Source organism: Pseudochaenichthys georgianus, chromosome 7 (assembly GCF_902827115.2).
Source record: "Pseudochaenichthys georgianus chromosome 7, fPseGeo1.2, whole genome shotgun sequence".
NCBI lineage: Eukaryota > Metazoa > Chordata > Actinopteri > Perciformes > Channichthyidae > Pseudochaenichthys > Pseudochaenichthys georgianus.
Genome location: NC_047509.1, coordinates 10,419,726 through 10,436,878, shown reverse-complemented (window position 1 = coordinate 10,436,878; position 17,153 = coordinate 10,419,726). Strand labels below are relative to the sequence as shown.

General features: G+C 44.8%; 1 protein-coding gene across 10 annotated transcripts in view; it reads right to left on the bottom strand.

The window, feature by feature from the left end:
• camta1a (calmodulin binding transcription activator 1a) overlaps positions 1 to 17,153 on the bottom strand; it is a 314,780-nt gene that overhangs the window by 9,001 nt on the left and 288,626 nt on the right. For 9 of the 10 annotated variants that reach the window (XM_034087486.2, XM_034087476.2, XM_034087478.2 and 6 more), the window contains 9 exons: positions 16,992 to 17,118; positions 16,126 to 16,260; positions 4,045 to 4,214; positions 3,684 to 3,880; positions 3,504 to 3,582; positions 2,997 to 3,348; positions 2,387 to 2,862; positions 1,654 to 1,832; positions 807 to 1,050 (listed from right to left, as the gene is read on the bottom strand). In XM_034087486.2, the coding sequence (XP_033943377.1) occupies positions 807 to 1,050; positions 1,654 to 1,832; positions 2,387 to 2,862; positions 2,997 to 3,348; positions 3,504 to 3,582; positions 3,684 to 3,880; positions 4,045 to 4,214; positions 16,126 to 16,260; positions 16,992 to 17,118 (1,959 nt within the window). Of the gene's footprint in view, positions 1 to 806; positions 1,051 to 1,653; positions 1,833 to 2,386; positions 2,863 to 2,996; positions 3,349 to 3,503; positions 3,583 to 3,683; positions 3,881 to 4,044; positions 4,215 to 11,703; positions 12,009 to 16,125; positions 16,261 to 16,991; positions 17,119 to 17,153 lie in introns of those variants that run through there. The other variant, XM_034087485.2, reaches the window with a different exon arrangement.

The following is a 17,153-nucleotide window of genomic DNA, read 5'->3' as shown; positions in this document are numbered from 1 at the left end:
TTGGGTCTCCCGGTAGAGGCAAGTGAATGCCACCATGGCACGAGTCCACCCCCCGGTGAACTGCCCTCCACATGAGCAGCGGGGGGGAGGAGGTGAACTGTCAGGGCGACCCAGAGGCAAAGGTCCACCTCAGAATCAGCTGCTAGACAGGCATAACAGATGACTGCAAATGACAGCGAACAGTTTGTCATATGAAAACTCATTGAAAGTAGCCGGGGGGCAGGGAGTGAGTTGAGGAATGGGATCGGGCAGGGGGAGAGGGCTGGTGTGTGGAGAGCTAGTGTGAAACAGGCAGTAGCAGGCTCCATACACCTAACTAAGAGAGAGAGAGAGAGAGAGAGAGAGAGAGAGAGAGACAAAGCGAGAGGAGAAGAACATAAGCTTAATTATGTCTAATTGGAGCGGGGATAAAGGGGGACAGTGCAGTCGTTCCTCTAAGCAAGGCCATGCTCTGCTCAAGGCACCTTCCCATGCTGAAACCACAGGGACATAGTCGGATACATTTCTGTTCATGTTGTAATGTGTATGTGAGCAGAGGAACAGAGAATGAGACAGAGGTAGAGGAAGGAAAATGTGAATAAAATTGAGCAAACAGTACATCCCCAGACGAATGGGCCGTCTCACAACCCTGAACTTTACTGCAGGAATCAGAGCTTTACGGCTCGGGAGCAAACGAAACCCTCGTACATCTCTCAAGTAAACAAACAAACACGAAATCATCTAATAATACCACTGCTAACAGTGCAGCCCTGTCACTGCGGGCTGCGGGACACACAGCATATGGCAGCTGAGCGCCGGGCCTGTACCTTGTACTTGCGGAAGGCAGTTTGGACTAGGCGGGCGGCCTCGTACAGCTCTCTCTGCTCGGGGTCAGACAGAGTCAGCTGGGCCAGGTCTCGCTCCACCTTGCTGTTGGAGGCGTTGATGAACTCACTCCAGTCAGCAGGGGAGGGGAGAGTAGACCTTTCCAGGGGCCCCTCTCTCAGTGGAGACCCCCCAGGACTGAGGCTGGGGTTGGACGATGGGGTCAGGGGTTCATTATACAGAGATCTACGGACAGAAAAGGATACATGTATTTTAGACTCCTTTTACTTCCTGTCAAGTGTAGGAATGAAGCAGGGAGTGATTAGCACGCTTAAACTAAACCCGAACCTTATGATCAACTTGTTTATCTAACTTGTGCATATTGTTGTATTACTACAGTATTCATGAGTGCAAGGTAAGAATTAAGAACCAGCCAGAAAAAGCAGGCTAACAACTGATTATAAAATGTTTTTATTATTAGTTTATAATCCAAACACTGACAGATATGCAACCCTGAGCCACAGTAACCTCAATCAAATAAAACAGCCACATTGCCATCCCACTGGTTTCTTGTGGTATAATGCTAAATATAAATAATAAGTTTAACAGCACATACAGTACACCAACATTCAGCTTTTCTCTGACTTGGCAGCGTAATGCATACATAAATGACTTCTTCGTGTTGTTCTTTATGACTGTCCACCCATTTGTTGGTATAACAACCATATAATATAATATATAATAGAAACAAGGATGAATGCAGTGAGGAGGACACACATACTGTACACACCCACACACTGGCAATGCAATATGTATATCTGCGATTCCCTGGCCCACGGTGCTCCTTACCGCAGGTGTAGGATGCTTGGCAACTGTTCTACATCGCCAAGGTAGTTAGCCAGCCAGTTCATGGTGTTGGTGACCCCTGACGTGTCTAAGGGCACAGAGTCCGCCGCGGTGAAGTTCTCCCGTTTGATTCTCTCTGGCGTTGCTTCAATGATGTGCTCTGCCAGAGTCATCATATTGGCCTGTTGTGTTGGGACAGACGGAGATGAATGAGGACAGGACCCACTTTGTCAATTTCATGACTGTACATGATCCACTGTAGGCAGGTATAATTGTTTGGCCACGTGTCTAAAATCTTAGATTTAATTCAAATGGGGAAGAATAAAGATGAGTGATTCGGTTGGAGGCTGAAATTCCTAATCCAGCACTTCATCTGTTGGAGGAGTAGTCAGACTGAGATGGATGGCTTTAAGAATCCCTTGGCTATGGAAGTGGATCAATAGAGAGTTTATTATGCAGTGATGGTCATCGACAGAGTGCCACGTTGGCCTGGTGCATGCCGCCTCCCCATTGCAGAAGATGGACATTAAATAGGAGGCGTAGTGCGGTTGAGTCCAATTCAAATCTAGAATTGCCACTAAAATAATCAAACTGCAGATTGTAATTGTTTAAAAGTGAAATTAGTTAGAAGTAAAAGAATTGCAAAATAAATGTTGCCCACATTATCTGAACCTTTTATCTGCAGCTATACTAGAAACAAGTTCCACACATTTGGCGGACAGATGCTTGTTCTCACCTGCAGGTCATCCATCTGTGTGAGACAGTCCTGGTTCTCCAGATCTTCCCGATAGGATAACAGTTCTGCATCAGCCATTTCTCTGTCAGCCATCACCAGCATGCCTAGCTGTTCCCGCTGACGCAACCGGTTGACGAGCTTCTCCTTCCCCAGGCTGCTGCCTCCACTGACCCCCGACGCCTTCCTCCCCATGCCGCTGCTGGAGAAACTCTCTCTGGAGGTCCATCTGGTTGTCCCCGTGCTGCCTCCTGTAGACAGGCCCTTTTCTGAGCTCAGGCCCTCTGAGGACAGGCTCTTCGGGCTAGAGGACAGCTTGTGGAGCTGTTGCTGCTCCAGGCTCAGAGGAACAGACATGGCCTTGTCAGGCCGATTCTGAAACAGTTCTGGGTTGGGTTTATGCTTTTTAGCCTGCGGGAGGTCTCTTTGGCACTCGCTGCTGTAGTAGTTGGAGGGCTCTGACCTTGGCCTTCTCAAGTCTGCAAAAAACACAATAGTCGTATAAATTAGTTACAGAACACACTAACAAAGTAAGGGATTTCCCAGTCAGTGACTTATATAAGGCAGTCGGCTTGACTAGTGTACAGTAAGAGACAGAGAGCACTGTACTGGCCTGGATTGAGGCTTGTGGCGCTGGATGCTGTTGTTGTTGTTGTGGCAGGACACCCTTTTTTGCCGCTGGGTGCCACTCCACTGTTGTTTGCCCAGCTGACCATCCAGCTGTCTGTGGTGGGGGTTTCGGGGGCGGGAGAGAAAGACATGCGAGGTGTGGGCGGTAGAGGGGCTGGCGACTGCTGCTCTTCCCTTTGTAGCTGCTCCAAACATTCAGCCAATTTGGTATGGCCACGAGATCGGGCGATTGAGAGGGGTAAGCGACCCAGAGAATCTGGGATAGCGAGGGCACGCCTGTCCCATTTATACAGGACCACTGCTGCCTCCAGGTGACCCAGGGCACAGGCCCACATCTGGAGGGAAAACAGACACATAAGAGAAAGTGGCAAAGGAAAACAGGGTTAACGGGTTCCAGTACACCAGATTGTAACACATCTACACCAACTGCAGGTTGTGCATCACACACACTAGGATGTTCCGCTCAAAGTATTAACTTCAGCTCTCTTACCAGGGGTGTGCAGGAGAAGTGATCTACATTGAGAGGGTCCACTTCTAACTCCAAATCAATACTATCAGCATGTTTAGTGCTGGAAGGAAGAGAGAAAACAATTAGTATTGTGCTGCTATTTAGTGTGGTGCACACCAATTACAAACCAAAGTGCCATTAGGCAGAGTGTGTTGTTCTCACCGCCACTTGATGAGTGTCTGGATGAGGGTGGCATAGCCTTGGCCTGCAGCCAGGTGCAGGAGCGTCATGCCTCTGAAGGTCTTGGAGTGGATCAAATGTTTGGACTTGGCCCAGCAAGCTCTGCTCATCATCTTCTCACACACCACCACCACACGGCTCTCAAAGGAGCTGCTGGCCTGCATCTGAGCGGATAAACACTAACATAAACAAGAGAGCACATCATTGTTGTTGGCCGCATAATCACATCATTATGTACATGTTGTTTTACAGTACTTTTGTTACGACAACAAACTCAATATGTTTCCTGAGTGATGTCACACGTACGACTTTTTTCACAACATATGAGTATGTGGCTTTTTACCTGTGACTGGCTGTTGTTGTTGTTGCTTCCCCCTCCTCCCCCTCCTCCCCCTGTTCCTCCCCCAGCTCCGCCACTCCCTGCACTGCTCGACTGCTGGTGGCTGGCCATCTCCGCCATCCTCCTCTCCATCTGCTCCAAGCGCTCCAGGATAGACATTCTGAACTGGTTATCTAGGCAAACAGTGGGACACAGGAGAAGAACACGTCAGCATCCAGTGTGCAGAAAAAAAATGGCTGTCTTTGCTATTACCAGCACAAACAACCCAGTGTCCTGACAAGACAAATGATCACACAGTATGCACCACAAGCTGCACCAAATATGTTGCTCTGAGCAGCACTAAGACTGTCGCAGTGACTTGGGGCTTAGCATCATGAGGCGTACGATCAACCATCAAGGGAACACGTAGCCTCTTTCTGAGATACTGCAAAGCTGATGGCAAGTTAATATCTTACTTTCAGCTGTAACATTATAATCATTATTAATCTCCCCAGAGTGTGAGTGAAAACAATAGCATCAATCATTAACTTCATCAAAACATTGGCTTTACAAAAATAACCTTTCGAGCCTATCAATCATCTGCTAATGGCTGCCATCACAGAACTCCTGCCTCACCAATCAAACGCAGCCCCGGCACACTAATACAGGTTGAATGATTGGCTAATGAGTGGGGGCATGTTACATGTGTCCACCCTTTCACAAAGGGCTTCAGACACGCTCTGGAGGGAGTGTACAGCTGAGGGCCCTCTCCAGCTGATTAAGTATAGCCTATTGTGGCCAAGACAGCCATCCCACCCCCGCACCACGAGTCTGTACGGTAGGAGGACTGAGAGGTTCACAGTACAGAATCAATCACCTATCCAGACGCCTTTCTTTACATTAAGATGGATGGAGGTGTATACAAGTCTAAAGTGTTTACACGCTGCTTAGAAGCCAACTCCTTTTGTGTACCCTTCGTCAGTCAGTGCAGTTTTCAGCTCAGGTTCTCAGCCTTGTCAAAATAGAGGACATATTAATAATTAAATGCCTCTGAGGAGAGGACAGAGCGAGTGACTTCTAAAGACTTAAATGTATTTCAATTAGTGAAACAGACAGGGGTTGAAACTTGGCAGACTGTGTGACATCACCAAGCACTCTTTGCTCACAAGTAAATGCTTTTGAGTAAGTCATAGTAAGAAGTCCAGACACTTAAGAATACTGCAATGTTGAATCTGTTGCAATACGTGTACCTAAGATTACAAGACACCAAGGCTTACTGACACACACGCACACGCACACGCACGCACACACAGTGGAATGGGATGGGCGCAGAGAGCCCACTGCAGCAGGGAGTATAGAAGACTGCATTAGCATTCCCCATTTAGCCGCTATGAGGCCGTTTCTGTGGCAACCTGCTGCCGAGCGGTAACTAGGCGACAGGAACATGGCTGTGTGTGTATGGTCTGCCTGCGTGCTATTGGCTTATTGATGAAGGGGAGGGGAAGGACTCAAGCAAAAAAAAATGGAGAGAGAAAGGCAAACAATGAAAAAATAGAGTCCATAAATCTTCTTTGCTGTTCTGTTGTGTACTTGGCCTACTCTCTTTTCTCAGTGTTGACGCCGTAGGTAAGGACCTAATGACTTTCAGCGGGGAGCCTTCACAGCACGACCTGGTGACATTTGCGCCATGGGGAGCTAATGTCACAGTCAGACCTCCTATGAGCCGCTGTAAAAGAGGTCAAGTCACTGCTATCATTGGACAGACACACATAATGTCACGAGCTGGTAAATGAGTGCTTTCTGTGCCAACATGCTGCACTGTGTGTGAATCTCTGGGTGCACAACACCGAGGCTTCTGCCTTCAATCCTGATGTGTGCCGTAGACTGTCTACGTGAGTCTGCAGTCAGATCCGTCGTCACTCTCTTATCAAGCAGGACGAAAGCTTGGAGCGCTTTGAGTGCTTCGTCCTATGTGGGATCCATCTTGACCCATCCACATGGTGACGTGTGTAAACAGGTGAGGTGAGCATTGGAGAGCCTGAGTGCTGGTGTCAGGAGGTTGAGATAGGTCACAGCACTACAACCTGACTTGGTACAAGGCTATGCTCTCCCTCTGGCTGACATGGGGGTGGGGGGTGTCGATGGCAAGATGGAGAGAGAGAAAGAGAGAGACAGGGAGAGAGAGAGGAGGGGGATAGTTAGCGGTAGGCTGACATGTCTTTGTTCAGACCCAGTGCTGCAGTGTGCTGCAGTGCAGATGATGTCATCTCCACCTGCTGCCTGCTGCTCCAAATGCGATGCACGTCCACTGCAGAGGGAGGATGGGGGGAGAGACGAGTGGGAGGGGAGAGGGAGGAGACATGGAAAGTGAGCAGCCACACAGAACTGTAAAAACACTGTGACGATGTGAACGCCCTCCCACTCTCCGGTTTACTCCCTTGTGACGGTGAGTGGCAGCAGACGTGGCCACTCGAACATTTAGGGCAGACGTGCGGTTTAAAAAGCAGCAAAGACACCGCTAAAGATATTGAAAACACTTTAATGAAAGCTGATGGGTGTACACTTACAGCTGTCAAAACACAAATAGTATTTTTAATGCAAAGTGAAGTTTCTCCAATAACTCAAGTCCAGTCGCTTGTGGAGATTTATTTGACATCTTCCCCTGTTGGGGATGCATTCGCCGACAGGACTTTGACCCTTGCCAATTGAAAATTGTTAGAATTCAGAATCCTGAACAAAAAAATATACTGACTTTTAAGTTCCATACATTTTCTCACAAGAATATCTCCCTCATATCTGCTGTGGGTTGTACTGTGAAGCGTTCAGTTGTTTTCCCTGTCATTTCAACTAATACAACTCAGATACATTTAAATGAAACGTTGTATGATAGAAATTGCACCAAACCAAAGCAAACTTATACTGACAAATAATGTAACCACTGAAAATGTTATTTGAATGAAAAAAGCTAAGAAATATTGTTTTCTGTACAGTCTGTCACATGACAATAAAAGTAAATTTTCTTAGTGAAATATCAGTGAATGTTCTGCTAAAAGATGACCTAATTCGTCTCCCATCTGAAGTGAGAGGAAAACCTCTCGCCTCAGGGACGACAGCCTGGAGAGGATGGGAAAACACCACACTTCAGGTATTTTAATAGGGTGACAGTTGCCTTGGCTACACATGAAACATTACACACCTAGATTGTGGAAAAGCTCAAACCTAATACTCTGTGGCAAGAGGTCTCGGACTTTCATGACCGATAACCCAAATGAGTAATTGCGTAGCTTGCCTTGAGACCGGCGCTCACTTTTAATAAATGACTGTCATCAAGGACCCACCAGACACTGGCCAGTGACCCGGACCCTTCATACAGATTAAGAAGCAGGGCGCCACGGGGAGAGTCACACATCAGCAGTGAGTGCTGCACTATAGCCATACTGTAGCATATCTTTTTGTCCCTGCGCTAACTAGTGATTGCTCTGTGTGGCTCTGCTGTTGCTTCTTATTAGCTTCTCTCGAAGGACACTCAGGTCCTCTGAGGGAAGCTGCATTGGGTCATAACCCAAACAACGTCACAGCCCTGCCCCACGTGATTTGTCTCATCTCTAGGACATGACAGCAGCTCTTCGTGAGACAGGCTGATATACAGACGGACAGTGGAAGGAAGGACAGGGCTGTGCATTGAGGGGCACAGAGGGAGGGAGAAAAGGCTGAAGAGAGGAGGAAGACAGCAGGAAATAAAAGCACAAGGTGAAGTGAGATGAGGAGACAGGAGTAGGGTTATTCAAATAGTGAACTTCTAAAAGAGTGTGGGAGGACATCTGTAATCCTCGCTTCTAAACCTCTGGTTGTGTTCATGCCAATCAAGTATAGTGCTGGACCTCATTATCGCTCCGCAGCCAAGCAACTCCCCACATGTTTCCCGGCAGAAAGACGGGAGGCCAGCCACCCTCTGAGTCTCTGTGTGAGCTGACTGACAGGGGCTGATATTTGTGACCGTGCAGGGGAAGGGGCCAGGCCATCTGGCAGCAGCCCTCGCAGCTGGAACACACGATATATATATATATATATATATATATATATATAGAGTAACAAGTTGAAATGGTTTCAATCTTTATTATGTTATTTTTTCTTTTTATTCTTGTTAGCAGAGCTATAACAGAAGAGTTTAAATAGTAAAAGAAAAGGTATTGTATATGCCCCAGAGACATATTTTTGTTCTTATGGCATCAAATCAATTTGCGGATGCTATCTATCCATCCATCTGTTATATGGCGTATGCTGTTCAGGGTCGTGGGGGGCGGGAGAGATGAGGGGTACACCCTGGAAAGGTCGTCAATCTGTCCATCCGATCCAGGCTAACGGATACACTCAAAATGTCATTCATCGTCACATCCAGATGCTTTTAGCTTCCAATTCACCTACATGTGTGTGGACGGGGGCAATGGGATCACCTGGAGGAAACATGCCTTGTCTACAGAGCAACAACAGTGTAGTGTAGTGGGAACGTCTTCTTATAGCTGGTGTTGCACACAACACAGTCATTCACACCACAAGACACTTTTCTTTGATGCCCATGTAACACTTCTGTGCGCTCGGTTGCTTTCAATGAGGAGCAGAAGATAATATAAATAGAAAACACATTTTTCATTTGATTTTAAAGTTAAGCCAAAAGATGAAAGCATCATCTCTTCTCTCTTGCAGGGTTTTACTGAATTAATACAGCAACAGGTGGACCACTTGCAATATGTCCCGTCAGATCCTTCTGTCTCACCATTGTTCACGCATAGCATTGATTCTCAAGCACAAACAGCAGTTTAATGACCGCAAACAAAGGTCACAATGCATGGATGATACTTCTCTGGTCTGCCATAAAGGTGAAGCAGCTCTTAACCTACTAGCATTTGTCTATATACTACTATATACTATATACAGTAGGTCAATATAAATCAAGTCTGAAAGGTGAATAGATACATTGTGTCATATTAAGGGTAAAATGCCAAGAATGCACACCATTGGGACTCACTGTCACCCCCATCACACTAATAGAGTAACACAGTACTGGCTTGTTGCCTTGGAAAGCAGGGTGGGTAGTTTGATCTTTTTATAGATTGACAATACAGTAAATACTATTGCTTCTTATTTGCATAAACAACTGTATACTGCTTGACACGTCAGCTACAGGCAGGAGTGCACATGACAGATGAGTGGAACAAATCATGTCAAAGATGAATCAATCTGATATAAGACACCACGAGGACAGGATGTCTCCAAAACTCTCCATATATAGAAAGACAACACAGTTAAATGCATTCACGGGATTATGCCTGTTCCCCAATGTCCTCAAAATCTTTCTCAACAATGTAACACAAATATATTTCTGTCTTTTGGCACAAACTGGAATCATATTTATGGTTTTTAAAACTCTTACAATAATTATAATTTCCATATGTGGACAGGCTGATGATTGGACAGACACAGAGACCACTTTTATCTTGAATAAGATTAAGATGGATTTTTATTAATCCCTCGTGGGGAAATGGTTTCTCTGCATTTGACCCGTCCCAGTGTTAGGAGCAGTGTGCTGCCATTTTGAACGGCGCCCGGGGAGCAGTGTAGGGAACGGTGCCTTGCTCAGGGACACCTCGGTAGCACTTGGTCTTGCTGGGATTTGAACAGTTGCCAAGCCAAGTCCCTATCGACTTCGCCACCACCGCCCCGGCATAATACTTAGTATAAGGACAGGTGTATTACCCCCTTTCATCTAATTGGGTTTTATGACAGCTCAGAGGATACAACTGCACAGCATGAACAGTGCATCTAGATTTAATAAGCCCATTAGCAGACTGGCCCACTTAAGATAAACTACTTACAACAAAACATGAAATAAGTAGTTTCCCTAGATGATAGTTATTAATATACTGCACAACTAGCTAAGAATACAGCACATGAAATGATCCCCTTGTGCTACAGTTTATGAGCAGATGTCTCTATGAAAACACAGCACAGACAGATTTTGATGCGTGCGATAATGTAACCTAATGCCAACTACAATCTATATATTTAAATATTCCCCAAGGCATTAACTGACACCAATTTGACAGACGCACCACAAACTACATGTGATACTGTTAGCTTCATGAACTATTATACTGGGTTACATTAGATAGACAAGCTGTGACTGTTTTTGTTTCTAGCCATTATGGTAAAATGAGAAGCATTGAATTACTGTAAAACAAGGGACACATTAGAACAGGATTCAACAAAAGAAGTCAGAAATGTTGCTCTCTCTCTAAACAACTCTAAACAACTATCTCTTTAAAACTTCTGTCCAGGGCATGCCACAACCTTTGTGTGCGAGCATGTCCACGTAGCAGCTGCTGCTTCCAGCACAACTACTATCGCTAATGTTTAACTACAACTACAGTACACACACACACACACACACACACACACACACACACACACACACACACACACACACACACACACACACACACACACACACACACACACACACACACACACACACACACACACACACACACACACACACACACACACACACACACACACACACACACACACACACACACACACACACACACACACACACACACACACACACACACACACACACACACACACACGCACAATAACTGTGGTGCTTCATAAACCCTCTTTCAGATATATTCTGAAGGACTTTTCAACTTTGGTGTGTACAGAGTCTTTCACAGTCTTTTTGAAAGGCTACACTATGTTGCTCAAAGAGGAGCAACAGGTACACACATGTATATATGCAATGCTGTTGCTTTAAATAGTGAGGGACAGCGCTCGACCAGAGCAAAGTTGGAGCACTGAACAGGGTTACAGTGCAGTAGCTGTTCACAGAGCTGTGGTGCTGAAACGCTCAGCAGCAGCACTCACTACTGAACCTTTTAAATCCACACTATATTTACTGTTTGATTTGCACATGCTGTTTATAACAGTAGTCTTCATTGCAATATCAACTATGTGTGTTTTGAACCCGAAATAACAGTATGTATATTTCAGCGACGACTCGCTGGCCCCGATAACCTGGGCAGCACTTAGGGATGCGACAGCACTCTAATGCGCCAGACCACACTTTGAACAACACGTGAAGCAGCACTCGCAGCTGGTAGTTTAAGGACACCAGCCTGAGACACTGCGGACATACAGTTCAACAGACCCAACAGACTAAAACTGTCTACTAAGAGTAATTAATTCCTAAATGCGGGGGGAGGATTTGTGCCAAAACTAGCAGACTTGGAAAAACAGTCACACGAGAGCTCTAAGTATAACTTATTATGCTAATCAAAATGCAATGAAACATAATCTACGTTTTCTTTGTCTCTGAAGGAGTCTTGAGGAGTGTTTAATATGCCCAAGCACTAGTCGTGAGTCAGGAGTTGGCTACTATCAACGTCAACTATTGCTCTGCAATGAGGCAGACTCACATGAAACACTTAAAGAAAGCATGTGGCTTGAAAAGAGTATTTCTGTAAAACTCCGCTACAGTACAGACACATGGAATACATTTACAAACAACTAAGCATGTTCGAAGAAACGTGTAACTTCAACTTCTTCACGAGGAAGGCACAGGCAGCACAACACAAACACAGCACAGCACTACATCCATAGGTTAAACTGAACACTTCTAACCTTCTATCTTATTTTCCATTGGTAGAGTCCACCTCAAAGCCAAAGAACACTGCCTCTTTTGTCTTTTAGGAAACGCAGGTGTCCTGACCCAAAGAAGTCCAACCAAAGCTGCATTTCACTCAAACTGTAGTTTTGCCCCCACAGCCTGACGGTCAGGCTACTGCATGCTGTTACACGGAGGAAACAATAAAAATATAATCCTTGGTGTAGACTGAATATCAATCTCTAGAGTACTCGTCAACAATAGAACAAAGTGAGGGAAGAGAGCGACGTGAGGAGAGAGAGAGGAAGACCACTCACTACTCTTCTTCCTCTAATAGCCCCCTCCTTCTCTTCACTTATTTCCTCTCACACACACTTTCCTTGTGTTTCTAGTAGTCGCTGCTATCCCAGCCTGCGGTAAAATGACAAATACCGCTGCTAGGAGACGTTGTGTGCACGTGCCGCCGGTAAACAGACGCCCTAATTCCCGCTTGCCTCCTTGAGCCCTGCTCCTTCTCCTAAAAGCTTGCCATTATCGTATGAATATTGCGTATTTACCCTGTTTTGATCATATAAATAAGCATTGACTGTCAAATAGATCTACTCTCGACGCGTGTTGCTCTCATTTCGGTGCGTCTGCGCGGAGTGTCTCCCAGACCGCGGAAAAGTCGGTCCAATCTTTCAAAATACGAGTGGATTCGCTTTCTCCCAGCCTAGCTGCCGTCTGACAGAAAATCGTGTTGTGTTTGCGGTAGTTTACCATGTTTACCCAAACACGCCCACTCCTCCGCTCCTGCATTGTGTGTAAACGGTCTGCTGTTTGTCACGCTGGTGTACTTAGACTCGGAGTCAGAGCTGTATACGCTCCCTTTAACACTAACAGTCGGTATGCCGCTATGCGGGGCTCTTTTTTGGCAGTTCGCAGCGAACCCCTCCAGGATCGGGTGCTGGGATCAGAGCTCAGGGACTTATTGGGGCGCACGATGAGTGCTCTGCAGCTCCGACAGCTTATTTCTGTCCTGCCCATGGCTCCGTATACCTGCAGTGCTGCAGAGAAAAGCGCCCCTTCCCCCACTCTGCATTATGACAAATCAAGGCAGGCAGGCAGCTGTGCCATTAGCACATCATAGCACAGTGAGTCTTCCATGGGAGAACAAACTCTCAAAGCTGTACAGCACACCGCAGACTAAACATTGCACGTATGGCGCGTAATGTAAACAGCCTATAATTAATCAGGTGACTGACCGAGTGGGGTTAAGAGCAAGAGACTAATCACATTAGGGAACAGGAATAGTGTTTTTAAAAGAGGGAAACTACATGGATTGCTTTCATTATTCCGTTCGATGTGGAGCACTTCATTCTTCTCCTGCTGTGCTTCCAGACTGTGGACATTATCGATGTGATCCACTGTGTCAAAGTGATTACATCCTGCCCTACTTCTGAAATGAGTTATATGGTCTAGATATCACCGAGGGTAAATGCATTTCTCTGCGATTGCAAGGGGTAAACAATGACCAACAGATCGCATCATTTACTTTTCCGAGAAAAATAATCTGTTATTCAACCAAAAAGAGCGCTCTGCACCAGAGTCACTGATCACAGTGCGGTTGTCCTGAAGCTGCTGGTCACACATGCTTCTACCCTGAGCTCTGAAGGACCCTAGAGGAGCACTCATTTCTTGTAGTAGCAATCCATCATATGTGTGATTGGCACACAGGAACAGAGCAATAACACAAAAAGCAACAATAATTCCGATTTACAATGGCTACTCTCTCTGTCACACACATACACTCACATGGTGTCATATCATATTGATTTTGAACACAGTTATATATTTGTACACAAATGTATGAAACAAAGCACACATACTTTATGTATACATATTAAAGAAGCTTACAATCTCAGTGGTATGTATTTTCATATTATTTGTTGCTGTTTTGAACAATCTGCAAATGCTTTTTTTCTCCATAAACGGTCTTTCTTTATAAATAAATCAGTGGCTAGATAGCCGGGTGCAACAGAGAAACAATCAGCTAAAATCCCGCCAAAATCTTGGGTGTAAAGACATCCAATTCATCCATCCATCCATCTTCTCCCACTTATCCGTGGTCGGGTCGCGGGGGTAGCAGTTCCAGCAGAGAGCCCCAAACTTTCTTTTCCCTGGCGACATCAACCAGCTCTGACTGGGGGATCCCAAGGCGCTCCCAGGCCAGATAAGAGATATTATACCTCCACCTGGTCCTAGGTCTACCCCTTGGTCTCCTCCCAGCTGGACGTGCCTGGAACACCTCCCTAGGGAGGCGCCCAGGTGGCATCCTATACAGTCAATGATATTCAATATATTTCCAAATTTCAGGGTCATCCTCAAATAAGAGACCACAGATTGCCATGAAACAAAATAGCAGTGGTGGCAGGCAATAGGTTAATATAAGTAAGGTAATAGGGTGGGCTGTGTTTTCCCTGAGACAGTCAGCTCCTCCTTAACTGGTTCTGTGAATGGGCCAGTGAGGCAGTAGGGTATGAATGGCGGAGGGATCCACTGGTGCTGCCGTGTATGGGAGCCGCCAGCTCTCCATTACTCACTCCCACTCCCTCAAGGGCCGTCTGCAATGCAGCTGTCCTGTGCTTCGCCGTGCCCTACTTTACCCTGTCAATGCTCAAGCACTGCAGCAATGCTTCTCCGGCAGCACCACACACGCACGTGCGCACACGCACACACACACACACACACACACACACACACACACACACACACACACACACACACACACACACACACACACACACACACACACACACACACACACACACACACACACACACACACACACACACACACACACACACACACACACACACACACACACACACACACACACACACACACACACACACACACACACACACGCACACGCACACACAGACTTACATACTCATTACATTCTAGTGAACATGCCCAGAGTAGGTCTTCTGACTCCCATACTCAATTTGAATTCAAACAGAATGGAAACTTGCCAACCCTGCAGCATATGTTATTACATCTAGAAGAACTCTACAGTGCTGATCTCTAAATCTCTGTTACTATAAGAAAACGTTTATTATTTTTTACAATTTGCAAATACTCATAGAAACCAATGCCCACAATTTTCCTTTTCCTTTGCACTGTTGTAAACACATCAGCTTTCCTATTGGCTGGTTATACCAAAAGCAAGATGAAACAATAACAGTTTATTTCACACAAAAACGACCAAAAAACGACGCTTAAAATGTTGCGCATCTCGACAACAGACTGCAAATTCAAAGCGAAACATTTTCAACACAACATCTAACAAAGCAAAGGTTACTCTCAAATCAGTTTCTCTTGGGTTATACCAAGTTGGGCTAGGCACACAATAACACAATATGAATACAACTATTATTCAGATACTAATACACCTAAGATTATAGCAATGCCATGCAAAGTCCCATGTGTGATGCTACTACTATTACTAATAATAATAATAATAAAGATAAAGCAAACATTTATTGCAATCAACCGTTCCACTGCATGACATCAAGCTTTCACATGTGTATAACGTATACAATTAAATCATTAGTTAGTCTTTAATTGCAGTTTTCTCCAGCATTTTCAAAACAATAATTTGGTTTGATCATATCTTAACACCACCGTTTTCAATATTCATATGTAAAATACTTGACTATTTTCCAGCCCTACAAACAAAAAGTGCTTTCCAACAACTCTGATAACAGGTTCTTACTTACACTCACAAACACAACCTCCACACACAGCCAAAGCAGCCAAAGCCAAGGATGTATCCATGACCTTTATCATGTTTGGCTGAGGACCAAAGAACCAGCATGTTGTATGGCAGGACACAATATTTTACATTCCACTCATTATCTGCTTGTTACTGTTCTAGCTGTGTACTCCTGTCTTTCTGATATATGAGATGTTACAACATTAATCCCAACCATAATTCATCCCAAGCAGAATATCTGTGCAGCAGAGACATTTAACAAAGACAAGGAACATGCAATGTGTGAGTTCAATTACATGTTACATGGGATGAAATGCATTGGTTGCATTTACTATGCACATGGATAAAGATGTAATGACACTTCTTTCAGGATACTAAGCATTCACCATTATCCTGCAGTCGTGGTTGTCTCCAGGCAGAGCTAATGCATGTGACTGTTTAGGCTGTGACAACCTGGATTTAGGCTAAGCCAGAGAGAGGATTTGTAAAGCATGATGGTCCAGCAGATCATTAATCATAATTAACAAAATCAATGAGGCTACAGGAGATTTGGAGAGCCAGATAGAAGAATCAGGAGTTACATAAAGAAGTAACGATTAGAGAAAACACCAAAGTAAACTAGACCAAGAGAAAGAGTCAGGGGAAGGAATCAAAGCGGAGGTAAAACTGAGCAGAGACCTACCATCCAGCGAGAGCCAGTCGTGCTGAGATGAAGGCAGTGAAGGAAGAGCGCGGGCCTTGTACTCAAACACCACCGAGTTGGAGATGATGTGGTTACTGGCGGACACCTGTAGCGTCACCAGACCCGTGTCGTGAGCTGGAGAGGGAGAAGATAATGAACATTTAGTACATTCAACATTTACAGAATATCAATATCATAATGGTCATATTTGACAGGGTGACGTTTCGTAATTGGGGGGTTGAATCCCATACGTTAGACTACATTAGAATGACAGTAACATTACAGTATCATCTCACATAATGCCACATCAAGCTTAACCTGCGACATCTTTTATATATTTAAGTAAAAACATGTTTGACTGTTTCAAAGACATTCAGTAACTTTCCGAATAGTACGCAACAGCTTAACATTGTGCTAAACTTGCATTGTTTTTGTTGATTGACTTGGATGTTCAGTTTAATATCACAATATTGACATCAATTTGAAAAAAACAATTGCTTCCTTTAGAAATATATGTGTTAAAAAAAATAATGAAAATAAAATAATATTGCTGACCAGATAATACATATCTTCAACCTACAGATTATTACTTCAAACTAGTAAAGGAAAGTTAATAATATACATGATAGATAAATAAACAAATATTGATTGGTGAGGAGAAATAAACACCATAACTCTGCAATCCCTACCCTAAAAAACAACAACATAAAGTAAACCAAAATGCATTTTAGAAGAGTGCAATTGGCCTATTGTAGAAAAGTAAACATTTTTAAATGGCACAAGTTAAGTCAACTCATCTGTTCATGAATAATGTGATGGATAACATGTCCTCATAAACGTCCCTTTTCTTCTCCGATGTTTCTTACCTGGGCAGTAGCAGCGCAGAACTCCTGGTTGGATGAGAGAGGCGGGAACTGAGATCTGGTCAAACAAGCAGGTGTAGTTGGAGCTGGCCTCCTGCCAAGGCCCAGTGATCAGCACCTTAACCCCACCCTGAAAAACAGGACAAATGCTTTAAACAAACTCTT